We start from the raw sequence: 14,664 nt of genomic DNA, 5'->3' as shown, positions 1-14,664 counted from the left end.
CTAAATATTACTCTTGCAGTTCCCTTATGCTCCTCTAACCACACTCCTTGAACTTCTGTAATGTGAATGAGTAGGCTGCAATAGTAAGCACTCTGTGCAGGGTTGCCCTATACTTACATTCACTTCTGCCAAGGGAAAAAAAAATTCTTACAAGGTTAAATAAAACCAGTGAGTAAGAGAAGAGGTTCCAATGTTTAGGAAGAAAAGGACAAGCAATTAAAGACAAACCTGTAGGCTGGTCACTGTGAAGTTAGCTATCAATCGGATGACCTCAGGGTAGTTTTCCACCTTTACTAGTTCTCCCAGTTGATAGTTACTCTTCAATCGGGCCAGTAGTCTGCAAAACTCATGGTAATTGTTTGGGTCTGATAAACTCTGGTGACAGCACAGGGAGGAAAATAAAATGTAAAATGTGGTTCATTATACTTCTTCCCGAATGACATCTGGGATGGCATGAGGAGAGGGGGGAATCTGCTGCAGGTCATCATTCAGAATGACACATTTGTATAATGTTTAAAAGTATTTTTTTAAAAAGTCACTTTTAAAAGGGATTATTACATCTATTATCTCATCTGTCCATAATAATCATCCTGTGAGATGGGGTTATTAGCCTCAATTGGAAAAGTCTGAAACAGAAGCCCAGGAGGACAACACTACTTGCCCAGGGCTGTAAAGTTGATTAATGGCAGAAAACAGGCACGATCTAAGATGTGACTGGTCTGTTTGCTTCCCACCAATCAAATGAAAAGTAATGAGATTTTTATTTTCACATCTGTCAAATCTGTCATTAAGCACAACTAAACTACAGTAGCAAAGTTACACAAATATTTCATATATTATATCATCTTTGCTACAATAAACATACTCCTATATTAGTGTGTTTATGTATTTTATTATATACTTATATCAAACACTTTTCATCTGTTTGCATACTACACCAGCATACTTGTTTCCTTACATATGTCCTCCTCTATTAGAGAAGGAGGGCAGGTTTTGTTTTGCTGCCACTGAGTCCCTGGCACATGGTAGGCGGCTCCATACAATTTGTTGATAGAATAAATGAATTTTTAAAAAGAGGGAGAGAACAGAGTATATTTAAAAGTGAACTGTTTTTATGATATTTTCTAGTGTGAAGAAGAAATACTTAAAAAAAGGAGGTGTTAGCTGAGTCTCTGGGACTGAAAAAGACAAAAAGGGCAACTGAGTTATGGAATAAATATTTGAACGAGAAATAACTCCCCTCCCACCTAAATGTAGCCCTATATACTTAGGTAAATAATGTACATTCAAAAAAATGGAAATGAAAACAAAAAACAAATTTTAGATTCTTAGTTTCTTTGGGAAAAATGACTAGCTCTGTCCTTGTTTTCCTTCAAAGTGATCCCTTCCCTAAAATAATGCCATTTGCAGCAACATGGGTGGACCTAGAGACTGTCATACTGAGTGAAGTAAGTCAGACAAGGAAAGACAAATATCGTATGATACCGCTTACATGTGGAATCTAAAAAAAAGGGTACAAATGAACTTACTTACAAAACAGAAGTAAAGTCACGGATGTAGAAAACAAACTTATGGTTACCAGGGGATAAGAGGGGGAGGGATAAATTGGGAGACTGGGATTGATATACACACGCTACTATATATAAAATAGGTAATAAGAACTTGCTGTATAGCACAGGGAACTCTACTCAATACCTTGTAATGGACTATGTGGGAAAAGAATCTAAAAAAAAAGAGTGGATGTATGTATATGTATAACTGATTCACTCTGCTGTACACCTGAAACTAACACAACATTGTAAATCAACTATACTCCAATAAAAATGAACAACAACAACAACCAAAGGGGATCCCTTCCCACAATTCCTACATTCCTGAAGCTAGAGGATACAAGCTCCTCTTCTGGGTATTATTTAAATCTACAAAGATTAAGATTCACTTAAATCTTCTGAAGATTTAAACAGACTGAACTGTTTTCTATGATTTCTGCTAAGTGTGACCTCTAGATTGATTTTTCTTTGGAGCCGTAACAGATAGACATATACTAATCATACACACATATACACACACAAATAAAAATACATTCTCAAAAATCTTACCTGTGGGTTTTCCAGTATTCGTTTAACACCATCAACAAGGTGAGAGAGAAACTTGGCCCTCTCTGCATTGTTAAACAGGGATCTTCTAACTGAGGCAATCTGTACTAAGCAGGATAATACCTAAAGCAGGGCACAACCCAAACACAAATGATCAAAAAGATTGTATAGCTCTTTTCATTACCCTTTCCCCTGCTGTAAATATTCTTCTTTACATATGGCACTAATGCTGTTCTTTCAACCCCTGCTACCATTATAATGATATAAAAAAACGATCAAGGGGGATGTAGCTTAGGATATCTGAAACAGCTTTATTAAAAGAAAAATAAAAAGAGCATCAGATCCAGGTTGATTGTAACAACTAGTTAAATCCATAGTTTGGAAATTCATCTACGTTTTATTCTTTGACCACCCTGATGGCTTCTTTGATTTGTGTTTAAGATATATATTTAAAGCTTGAAAATACCAAGCAATTCATAGTTTAAATAATGCTTTAGATTTAGTTTTTTTTTTGTTTTATTAAGGCCTTTTGGCTAATCAGCCTTTGCTCTGTAGTGCTATAATGAAATAACCAAGTCAATCTGTGCCCTAAAGAAAACAGATTTTATAATGAAAACATTTTCCCCTTTCCCCACTGTGCTAGATATTTATATTCTGTTTGCCCCTCCAGATCTATTTTCTGCCCTTCTCCTCCCTGCTCTGCTCCCTGGGAGGCTGACCTCTGTTGACTAACAACAGCCAAGTTCCCTTGCCTTCTTGCTTCTCATTGGCTTCAACCACTGGAAAGTACCAGCAGGAGATCAAGGGCAGGAAGAAAGAGGAGCCCCCTCCCCATCCCCAGCTGGGCCATGGTTGGCAGAGTTTCTCTACCTCTGGTGAACAGCCCTCCCCTAAGTCACAGCTTCAGCTCTCTCCAGGGTTTCTTTCCCTTGCCCCTTGAGGCTCCCCACTATTGCTAGCCCCAGGGGGTGTACATCACCACCCCTTGTTGGATTCCCTTAATTTTGCCCACCCCTTTACAAACAGTCCTTTCATTAATTACCCTTCTTAAGTGTGTTACCTTTTCCTGAAGTAAACTTAACGATACAAAAAACACGAACTCATGTTTCTACTAAAGTGAAGGTCCACATTAATTTGGAAAAGTACTACTACCAGGCAAGTAGTCTACTGCAGAAAGACTATGCAAAACACCCATTTACTTTACTGTATTTTCTTTGCATGTTTTGTACAACGGTATTTTATACCAACAATCTGAAATATCAGACCAACGCCTTTTAGGACCTGAATGAATTTTGAGATTTGAGGAGGTTAATTATTGCTTTAAAGGAGAGATGCAGCATTCCCAAGAGGTTTCAAATGTTATTCAGGATAAGTATGCAAATATGCCTTCCCAATACAGCTTCCATTTAGCACTTATGTAACATATGCTTGAGGGATTTTCAGAAATTTTCTTAAGTCTTGACAATCTTCAAATAGACAATATAAGGTGAATTCCCCACATTCTAGCCTGTGTCAATTTGAGGTATAGTATAAAGTCAGATACAAAGGGAGACCGAAAGAGCCTGACATCTGCAGCAATCTGTCATTAATGACAGGAACAATTATTTTTGGCCGCACTGTGCGGCTTGTGGGATCTTAGTTCCCCAACCAGGGACTGAACCTGGGTCCCTGCAGTGAAAGCGTGAATTCCTAACCACTGGACCGCCAAGGAATTCCCAGGAACAATTTAGAAGGAATTAAGACTTTACTGTGAGAACCTTTAGGTGACAAGCTTTATCTCAAAAGCCTAGATAACTAACCCTAGTATTTCTATGCTTTACTTCTATGATTTTGTACAACAAAATGAACATAAGGCTCATTCACCATTGCTACGTTCTAGAAATAGAAATTGTGGTCCTGACTCACCAGAGGTGAAAACGAAGGAGGGATGGAATGATACAGGTCAAAAAACAGTTGCAGAGTTGAAGAATCTAAGAACGCTGAAAGACAAAAGAGCACTTTACTGAGTATGTCTGCACAATGCCGCTGGCACACTCTGGTGCTATACAGTCATCGGGGAGCATATCTTCCTGCTTGCTTGCTTTTTTTTTTTTTTGGTAGGAGAACCTTATTTTAATAAAAACGTCCTCTTTTTAACCTGGCCCCTTCCCCCACCACTAGAAAGCAGCTTTATCGCTAAAAAGCAATCCATTTATTTGAGTGTACTTTTTTTAGGCAATTTTAACTTTTGCCACCGCCGTAACACCACTCTGTATTTCTCACTGCTGGTCTTCAAACACTTTTTCCAGGAGAATCCTCATCACTGTCTCTGTTTCTGCTTCTCTATCCTCTCCAATTAGAAGATCCAGTGTATCTCCCACTTTCACCGTTCTGCTTTTCTTCCATAATTTTTCCCCGTTCAGCCTGAGTTCACCTTTGTAGAATGCATCTTCCACTTTGTTTCTCCCGATATCCAGGCCTGTCTTCAGGGTAACATCATATCGGAAAGACTGCACTACTTTGCCCAGGTCCCTATGCTCTCTGACCGCACTGGGGTCGTCCTCTGGCTCCTCTTCCGGCTCACTCATCTCATGATGCTCACTCTCTTCATCAGAGTCCCCTTCATCTTCCACTTTTTGCAGAGTCTTTTTAGTGGATTTTTTAGAGCTTACATTACTTTTGAGTCTTATGGAAAATGGGAAAATATATTCTTGAGATATTAAAAGCCCTGAGAGTCTCAGTGAGAAAATGTTATGGAAAAATGTTTTATAATTTGAAGCATTTAACTTGGTACTAGACAAATATAAGTATCGATTCCAGGAAGCACAGTGTTTATGTGAAGGTGTCCCTCGTAGCGCTCTGCAGAGCCCAATCCAGGCATCTGGCTTTCTTAAAACGCTGCTGGGCAATCTGACGCTAGTCGTAGCCATGGCTCATACGACCTTCCCGGGTCCTCACGGTCAAGGGAAACTGGACACCAGCATCCTCGAGCTCGCGGTCTGCGCCTGCAGCCAACAGGAACGGCCGGGTCCAGGGGAAGACGGCCTCGGCCCGCCGGGTTCGCAAGGCCCCTAAGAGCCCCCGGATCCATGGGGCGTCCTGAGCTGGCGCGGCTGGGGCAGGACGCCAGAGACTCACGCGGAGACCTGGCAGGAGCGCGGGCGGGGGACTGGAGCTCGCCTTGCCCGTATTTCCCATGTGCTTGCTGTGAAGCAACAGAAGCGGGAGCGGACAGGGGGCACCGCACGCCAGGCAGGGGCGCAGTTACCTGTACATCAGCGCGTCTCCCCCCTCCCCGCCCCCCCACCCCATGGCTTCGCCAAGCGCAGGACTCCACACCTCTTCCTGCTTTCTTATCTTACAGAATGTTTATTTCATTTGAAAGTGATAACCTAACAGGGGCTTTTTGTTTTCTGTTTTTTTTTTTTTTAAGCACTTGTTTTTAGCTCCTCTAAGAAATGGATTCATTCTTCTGATTCTCAAACAACTTAAGACAATCAGAACTCTGTTCATAGCAAGAATTTTTATCCTTAGGAATACAATACCAAGCATAAGCACAAGTTCTTTTATTTGATTTTAAAGTTAGAAATTCCCTCAAATGAGTAAGATATCAGAAGTCTCTAGGTGATTAACACAAGGTCAAACTCACATCCGCCAGGAACCCAGTAATTAAAGAGTTCTCCCCGGCTGGAGGATCCTCCAACAGCCTCTCTCTGACTTTAAAAAGACCCATACTGACATCCTAAGTTCTCTCTAAGAGCAAGCAGGGGATTTGCCAGGGGTTCCTGAGACCACCCTGCAGACTCCAGGTAGAGTGGAGAGGCCACCTGTTTCAGAGGGCGCGACTGTATTACCTGATCGCCAGCTGGTGGGAATCTGTACCGTGCACAGGTCATCTGAGGACTCATCAGTAGAAGTGCCAATGAAATCAAAGTTTAGGCAGTTATGAGTGAGTTTGAGCAGTTGCATCAGCAAGCCATGCTGACTTTCATCATTCAAGTTCAGATTCTTTCCAGAAGCCTGTAAAAATGACCACATAATGAGCCCCAAACAATCACTCCTCTCTTCCAAGCTTGCTACCAGACTTACTTATGAGGAGGCTGCTAAGCCAGAAAAGGAGGGCGATATTCCAACACAGTCAAGTGACGTTTCTCTCCCAAAAGATGCTGCACTTCCATCACCTTCAAAGTCCTTCCATCACTATGAAACTCCTAGCTCCTTATTTACTATTAAAACATATTTACTATAAAAACATGAAGCTGGTATTTAAAGAAATTCCCCCTTTGACACTTACTCTTTATATGCTGTAGGCATCATGGCCACAGTGAATTCTGAAGCAATATGGGATGTTTGGTTACTTTATTTGAATTTTAGATCCTTATTATTTCTAGACAGGGCTGGAACTAAACTCTGGAGGGAGTTCTAGTAAATTTTACACCCTGCCCTATCTTCCTTCCTCTTTTTTTTTGCGGTACGCGGGCCTCTCACTGTTGTGGCCTCTCCCATTGCGGAGCACAGCCTCCGGACACGCAGGCTCAGCGGCCATAGCTCATGGGCCCAGCCGCTCCGCGGCATGTGGGATCTTCCCAGACCGGGGCACGAACCCGTGTTCCCCGCATTGGCAGGCGGACTCTCAACCACTGCGCCACCAGGGAAGCCCTTCCTTCTCTTTTTAACATTACCATAGCCAGCATCAACAAAAATCTTTCAAACCACAATCAAAACAAAATCACCACTGAATTTTATTTATTCATCAGCAGTGTACCGGCCTATAGCTCAATAGTGGTCCAGAGCTACGGTGACTGAGATTCAAATTTCTACCAGCTGTGACCTCAGTGACTGGCTGGCTCATTGTTTTTGACAGAATCAGTATTAGAGGAGGTTTCAAGGCTCAGTTTTCTCAAAAGCTTTTTCCCTCTAGAAACAGCTTTTGCGAGGCAGCTTGTGAGCTACAACAGCTTTTGCGAGGCAGCTTGCCCAAACTGAGAATTTTTTGGGAATTCTGAAGTAAAACTAGGTAACTGAAGGAAAAGATGGACATCATTAACTGGGACAAAAGAAAAATCCAAACCTGCTTCTAATACTACAATTGAGACACACTGGAAAATGAGAACAAGAACAAGAAAACAAACAAAAAACCCCCAAACGAACACGAAGCCAGAGGCTAATTCCATTTGGCTTTCTAGAGCGACAAAGCATCCAAACATGGTTATACATGTGTAGAACTCACAAGTTAACATTTCTTCCTCAGTTCAAGTCTATCAATAAATGAAATACCAACTTGCTATTTTAAAACTGGTAATTTCCTTCTGTGATACTGTCTACCTTCAGGTTATGAAGTCTAAGTGGATGTTAAAAATTCAAAATCTACTTTTCCTTACAGATGTTGCTTGTTTGTTTGCTGCCTGTAACTCAGCAGGGGACAGGGAAGCCAGCCTAGTTTTAGTATGCTAACAATGTAGTCTGAGACTGCTTTCAAAGCACTGAGAATCCAAACACCATAAAGTGAAGATGCTTTTACTCCACACAGGAAGGTCTTATGCGGATATAAAAAAAGCAAACAAGAAAACCCTCAAACTTTGTGGTAAACTAGTTCCTTTAAAATAGGAGCATGGGATAAGTGTTCACATACTGCTCTTTACCTAGGGGAATAGATGTGAAATAGGGAAATCACAATTCTTTCTTTCAGTTTGGTAAGTTTCTTCAACAGCTCGAACATATGTATTACGTGAGACATGACGATGATTAAAGAGATGCATAAACTCTCATGGGGTCATAACAAGTTCCCACTTATTCTCATCCTTTCAAAAGGATCTGTGAATCAGGTCCCAGCATACAATCTCACCTGTTTTAGCAGATTGCAGGAAAGAGTGAAGATATCAAATAACGATGAATCTCGGAAAGAAGAGGCTATTTTTCTGTGCTTGGTTAAAGGATGGGTGGTGTCTGCCTGTGCAGAAAAACAAACCAACGCAAGGTTTAGAATTAGTTGCAAAGAAAAGAATTTTCATGTAGACTTCAAGTAAACTAGACGGATTTTCAATAAGACCGACATAAATAACAAAATACATTTTAAACATTTAAGTTACTGTTAGACCATATTTAGTGAGAGAATGCAGATGACAGTAAGCTGCTAATAACAGCTAGCCAGGATATCATGTCTCTACCACATACAGAGGGAAGACAGAAGGAGAGGTGAGTATCTCCACTGCAAAATTTTAATTTCCGCTGCACTCAGGGAGGTAAAATTTAACAAACTGTTGGAAGACATTGCTAATAATTTCTATCATGTTGTATTGTGGCTTAGTCTCAAAACCAGACAGTAGCAAGGCTTGGGTTTTGGTAAACAATCCAGTCAGGGCTGAAGTTACTACAAAATTTCTAAAACAGTCATTGACTAACAGCCATGAACTTAAGATAGACGATAGCCTGTAATACTCTCTTCCTTCTCTAACCTATTTCAACATGTAGTCTATACCACAGAAGTGAGTACTTAAGTGGTTGTATTCGTCTCTCATTCACTCCTCTGTTCTTGTCTCTTCTTCATATTTTAAAGGTTTTTGTGGTCAGGGATTAAGTCTTTTACTTCTTTAGTATGCCCTCTATTTCTGACACACAGTAGGTACTCAATGAGTGCAATAAAGGAATTTCAAGGTTGCCTAGAGTAATTTCAGTCCAACCATTTACTGTAAGCTTAAATCTCTTCTATATACTGTTCAGTTCAACCAGGAGGGAGCTCATTTTGCTTCTGGCACATTAAAGAAAAAATGCAGCAAGATTTCTGATAGACAACCAAGTTATGGAATGCCCCCTTAATTTTATTTCTAAGTTCAAATAGGAATGGTAACAGAAATATGCTTTCTGATTTAAATGACAACCAAAAAAAAAAAAAAAAAAGCCAACAGAAAACTAAGTTACATAGAGGTTCAAAGTGTTCCAATTTTAGCTTCAGTGTCACTGTGTTATCATAAATGTCTTGGATAAAAAGGTGATGCTAGATTATATACCAGATGCTATATATAATCTGTTATACTGATCATAATACAGAGAATAATTACATCTTAAATATGTCACACACATTTCTATTATTTTCTTAAAAAAGACAAAATTTCGAAGATTTTAAAAATACCGACACTGATGGATTTTCTGGAACCAAGCTTCAAAGGGGAGAGCATTAACCCCACCATCTCTGTACTTAGTTAACGCATGCTCTCTTACTACAGGGGTAATAGTGGGTAAATAATACGTTAGTTGCTAAGAGCACAGGCTCTGCAATAAGCCTATATGGGTTTGAATTCATATACTGTTGCCAGGTAACTGTGACACTGTAGGCAAATTATTCAACCTTTATGAGCCTCAGTTTCCTTATCTAGGAAATGGGATAACCAGAGTCCCTATCTCACAGGACTATTGTGAGAATAAAATTAATATAAGTAAAGTGCTTACAACAGTGCCTGTCACATAGAAATCACTCAAAAGTGTGAGCTATTATTTCGATAATTACCAACCGCAATGGGGATTGCATGTGACAGAGAACACAATATGGACTCCAGATTTTAACAGACTATAAGCTAGTGCATTTAAAATAGTACCAACTCACAGTTAAAATTTCTCAGGGTTAATTGAAATGTCTGCATAAATATGAGCAGTAGCAACAATGATGCCAATGTAATTAATAGCTGACAACTGAAGGGTGAGATGTTACAATTAATATTAATTCTGGCCTGTTCAATAATTATAACATTTTAGCTGGATACAGAAGTAAATGACTAAAAATAAGAGCCAGAGCAAAAGAAAGCCACTGGTGTTTCCTCTGTAGTTATCTGTGATGTCAATGACTATTTAAAAAAATTACCTGGTATTTAGCAGAACGTTTCGTGCATTCTGAAAAGATTATCAGCAAAATCTTTAATAATAGCACATGAGAACTGATTTTTGAATCTTTACAAACACATTAATTTATACAGCAGAAGGGCCACACCAGTGATGCTGGTTTCCTAAGTTCTGACTTAGGACCATTGCTCTCATCTCTAACAATGAACATTAATACCACTGAGGAAAGCTGAGATGAGAGGAAAAAATATTCTGGAGACAGAAGGGGATCTGGATATTAAGAGTGAGGTAGACTGCACTTACAGAGGGAAACCCAATGGAACTATTTTGTTTCAAAAGGGCATTAATCACTTACCGCAAAAGCACACAACTGCCAAAAAAGATCATCCCACACACAGCAGAAAACACCAATACTGAGAAAAAATATGGCACTTACTTCAATGAGGAAGGCTGTAGCACTTACTTGATTAATTTCATTGGTTAGCTGAGATAAAATTGTGACACCAATGATGCAGTATTCAACACTATCCTGGTAAAAAAAAAAAAAGGCAGAAAGAGTTGGCCTGTGCAGCTTGATTTCAGCATTTGGAATGCAGTCATACTTTTGAAATAACAGAGTCCCGTGCTGCTATTAAAACTGCCTAGACAATGTAGCAAGAAACTGTAGTTTAAAACTGCTGCTTTGCAGGGCATAAAGTCTAACCTGCCATAAAAGAAGACTGCTAAATCTGACTTCATCAAAATTGAAACCCTATGTATTTAAAAAATACCCTTAAGTATCATACCATACATATCACAGAAAGAGAAACTAGCAAATCACATTTAAGATAAATGATGAACGTGTAAGATAATTTACAAAGAGACTGTATACAAAAAAGGACAAAGAACCCAATAAAAAAATACGTAAGATATAAACAGGAAGTTCACAGAAAAACAAAAATAAGTAGTAAATCAGCATATGAAAATTTGTTCTGTCTCATTTGTAACTCAAATGCTGAGCTACCAATTCTTTCTACCTACCAAACTGGAAAAATAAAAAAGCTGAGGTCACAGGGTGGAGGTACAGGGAAATAGGCATTCTTTTAATTGTGCAGGGAACAACTTTTTTTTGAGGGTAATTTGGAAATATCCTTGCAAACCCAAAATACACACATCCCTCTGATTGAATAATTCAAAGGCTGGGAATTCACACTATAAACACACTTAACTCAAAGTATAAAAAGATATATATACACACACACACACACACACACACTAGGATATTCACTGAAGTATTTATTTAAGTCAAGATATAGATACTAACTAAATGCCCACTTATAAGAGTTAAATGAATTATGGTATTTTAAACTGGAATGGTATGTAAGCATTTGAAAGAATGAAGCAGGTTTTGTACTGACATCTAAACATGTAAAGCCGAGACACATGAAGAGTTAAAAAGACACAGAAGAATATATACCAAGTAATTCCACTTACAGATCAATATATAAGTAGGCATATATTGCTTCACCCATTTTTAGTCCATGAAATACATAAATCATACCTGTAAAAACCTTGTGACATCTGTGATTGCATTTCTGAAGACATAGTCATCCTTCTGACAGTCAAACCAGCCCAGTTTTGTGATTCTGGCATATAACTGAATAAGTGCTTGTGTCACGAAAGTAGCCAACTTTGGCCGAGTGGCAAGGTAGTTGAGCACATAGTTCCCTATAAAACAAAAGTAATCTACGTCGTAGAAGGCTCTGCCAGGGAAGGGTGTACATCTTTAAATGTCTAAGAAGTGGTAAATTTAAACTACTTACCCTAAACTTCCCTAATTATTCACACTACTGAGAAATGGGACTTGGAATTTAAGATTCATAGGCTTTCCAACTCAGAATATACAACGTGTCACAATGAAGAATCTGAGGTAAGGCAGCCTTGAATCTATCCCTCGATGGTTAAATAGCATGGTCTGCACAGAATTCAAAATCCTTAACAATGTTTTTCTTAGTTATTAGCGACAGTAAAGACTGAATGAAAGAAACCTTCTGAAAACTGAAGGGATAATGCAGGCTTTATCTAGAAGCAATTATATTGGGTCCTCTTCACTTTTAAGCCCAAATTCTGGAAAGAAACTGGATTCTAGATATTCTGTATGCTTAGCAATTTCAGAACATTATCAGACAAGCAACATAAATGTAACTATTACCAGAACATCACTAAACTAATTTCTTTAAGAGAAAAAAGACAACTCTCTACTTACGAATATCTATTCGTTGTTCCAATGGTAGAGGGTTATTTGTGCGCGATACAAGCTTTGTAAGGCATGTAGCTGCCAGTAACTGGGAGTAAGATGACTGTGAAAAGAGGGGGGAAAGGACTTAGAATTCAATTTTATTGAGTTAGTCAGTCATAAAGTTTTAAACTTGGAGATCTGTTCTCAAATTCAAGAAAATTCATCGGTTTTGCTATACTTAATCCTCAGGATTTTAAAGGGTCACATACTAAGGAGAAATGAGCCCCACAAAGCATATGTGCTCATTAAGCTGATTTCAGTCATGAACCAAGGGCAGGATAAAGTGAATGGCTGATCAAACTGAATCTAATACAGGTATCTGTATCACTTTGAGGGGGCAGAAGTTAGACGGGCTCTTTTCAGAAAAGAAGCTAGATCTCTTCTTTCATTTAAATCAAGCAATCTTCTCCCTCCAACAGCCTTGTTATAATGATGTTTCAAAAAGTTCCACCTCATAATATTCCTATAGTATGGCATTAGAAAGAGGGGGAAAAAAAAAAGAAGACAAGAAAAAGTAGTTTTAGAAGGAACCACCACATTATGCTGGGTAGTTAATCCCCCAATTCTATCTTCCCATCAGCACAACTACCAATCAGCTACAGCTTTGGGGAATGTATATGCTGGTTTTAGTAGTAAATTCATAACAATTAGTTATGAGAAAGAAAAGTTATGCCCTAAGCAATGGAATAGCATTATCATTCTCAAGTGTGGATTTTAATGAATTTTAACCTTACGGAGAATCAGAGTATTCTATCTGATCATAATGTATAAGGAGGAGCCGTGTGCAAATTCAGATTCCCCCATGTGGCTATATTATATAATGTCACATAACAGGGACAGACTCAGAATCATCAAAATAATTTAATCAAGGGTCAAACATAATTTCCCATAAAACTATAAGTCCTTAAAACAGTAGGCTATCCATACGCATTACATCATCGCATCAGTTATAAAAATAACTTAAGTTTATGGAAAAAATCTATAAAAGTGACTTTGACATGTGATTTTTATTCAACACCCTTGAACATGGTTTAGACTGACTAAAGCAGGTGTGTCAAATCACTAATAATGCAAGAGAGGCTACTATAACTATAGAACATAGTGTATATCTATACACTATATAACATGTAAATGGTTTCTGCATATAATTCCAATAAATCTGCTAAGTCACTAAGAAGTCAACAGAGATTAAAAAGGAAGAACCCACTATAATTAAGTGTTTTTAGTACTGCACCAACCCTGTTTTATTCCAGCCTGTTGACTGACAACATGAGGAACTGGAGTTAACAGTGTCACAAATGACACTGTGGGGCTCCAGTGGGAGCCAAATGAGAGCTAGCTGTGCATCTCCCACAATACAAATCTAAGTGGATCAATCCTAGAACCAAGGGACTGAAAGGAAATACAAAAAAATCTGAAAATAGAACAGAGCCCTACACAATCTCTGACCATGACTGTTACTCTTGTAAACTTGGGAAAAGAGTTAGCTCCCTCAGCTACTAAAGGATATTATTTAGCCAACTACAATTTGTTCAGTTTACTGAATAAATTCTGTAACACTACTAACCAAATTCAAAAATGAAGTCATCTAGACTTCTATACTCTCAACAAATTAACTGCTTTCCTCCTTTTCACACTTCCTTCTAGTCTACTCTGCTGGCTCCCGGTCTAGCTGGGATTCTAACTCTCTTGATGCCCTTTCGTGATACCCTGGTTGGATGCTTACCCTTCCCAAGACCTCCATCTTGCCAAAAATATTAACTTAATCAAATCATGTCTCATTAAGAGCATTATTGATCATTGCATGCCATTTTTAAGCTGGAAGAGGTTCTAATTCCGTTTTAAAAACTGTAACTTCCTGTAATTTTCATTGTCGAGGTAATTTCTTCCCCTACACTTCTAAGACAAGAAGCAGCTGTGGTACAGGGGAGGAAAAACAGAGAAGACTAGGGATCTTACAAGGTGACATGAACTTTGTGGATAAGAAATGTCAATTATATACAGCCCTGTCTTCTTTGTAAAGGATACGAAGTGGTACTTAAGTGTAAAAAACAGAAAAGGAGTCCCAGAAATTAGATTCAAGACGAAAAATTACAGGACAAAAATATACGCTCGATGACATTTTTTTTTTTCTCGATGAGATTTTCCCTGATGAGTCTGTAAGGCCTTTTTTGCCAACCTGGCAGGTGTGGTGCGTTTTAAAAGTGAAATTAAGAAGGCAGAGGTACTTAGAAAAACCAAGGAACAGAAGTTATCCCAATCCACTCAGAACCAGAATATATTTTCCTGAAGCTGTTACTCTTTAGGATTTTTCAAATCTTACGTACACTTCCTCTTTCGAGGAGTAGCTGGCACTTGCTCAGGCAATCAGGGCTGTTGGTGAATTCAACCAAGGCTTTCTCTGCCTGGAGTCGAGTGGTTGTATCTGTTGTTTCATACAGCTGTTTGCACAGATTCTCTAGTTGGGCCAGGCTCTGG

General features: G+C 38.9%; 1 protein-coding gene and 1 pseudogene across 4 annotated transcripts in view; both read right to left on the bottom strand.

Annotated features, from left to right (window-relative positions):
* Positions 1-14,664, bottom strand: part of XPO7 (exportin 7) — an 85,504-nt gene that overhangs the window by 23,120 nt on the left and 47,720 nt on the right. For 2 of the 4 annotated variants that reach the window (XM_027092100.1, XM_027092099.1), the window contains exons 2-10: positions 14,514-14,660; positions 12,154-12,247; positions 11,449-11,615; positions 10,345-10,437; positions 7,921-8,025; positions 5,930-6,095; positions 4,002-4,075; positions 2,100-2,219; positions 229-375 (exon numbers count right to left, since the gene is read on the bottom strand). In XM_027092100.1, the coding sequence (XP_026947901.1) occupies positions 229-375; positions 2,100-2,219; positions 4,002-4,075; positions 5,930-6,095; positions 7,921-8,025; positions 10,345-10,437; positions 11,449-11,615; positions 12,154-12,247; positions 14,514-14,660 (1,113 nt within the window). The remainder of the gene's footprint in view (positions 1-228; positions 376-2,099; positions 2,220-4,001; positions 4,076-5,929; positions 6,096-7,920; positions 8,026-10,344; positions 10,438-11,448; positions 11,616-12,153; positions 12,248-14,513; positions 14,661-14,664) is intronic. The other 2 variants (XM_027092102.1, XM_027092101.1) reach the window with 1 other exon arrangement.
* Positions 4,194-5,305, bottom strand: LOC113612305 (uncharacterized protein C6orf203 pseudogene; annotated as a pseudogene).

Source organism: Aethalodelphis obliquidens, unplaced genomic scaffold (assembly GCF_003676395.1).
Source record: "Aethalodelphis obliquidens isolate GAN/ISIS:26980383/991018 unplaced genomic scaffold, ASM367639v1 scaffold74, whole genome shotgun sequence".
NCBI classification, from domain to species: Eukaryota; Metazoa; Chordata; class Mammalia; order Artiodactyla; family Delphinidae; genus Aethalodelphis; species Aethalodelphis obliquidens.
The sequence above is the reverse complement of the archived record's forward strand: the minus strand, read 5'-3'. Positions and strand labels throughout refer to the sequence as shown.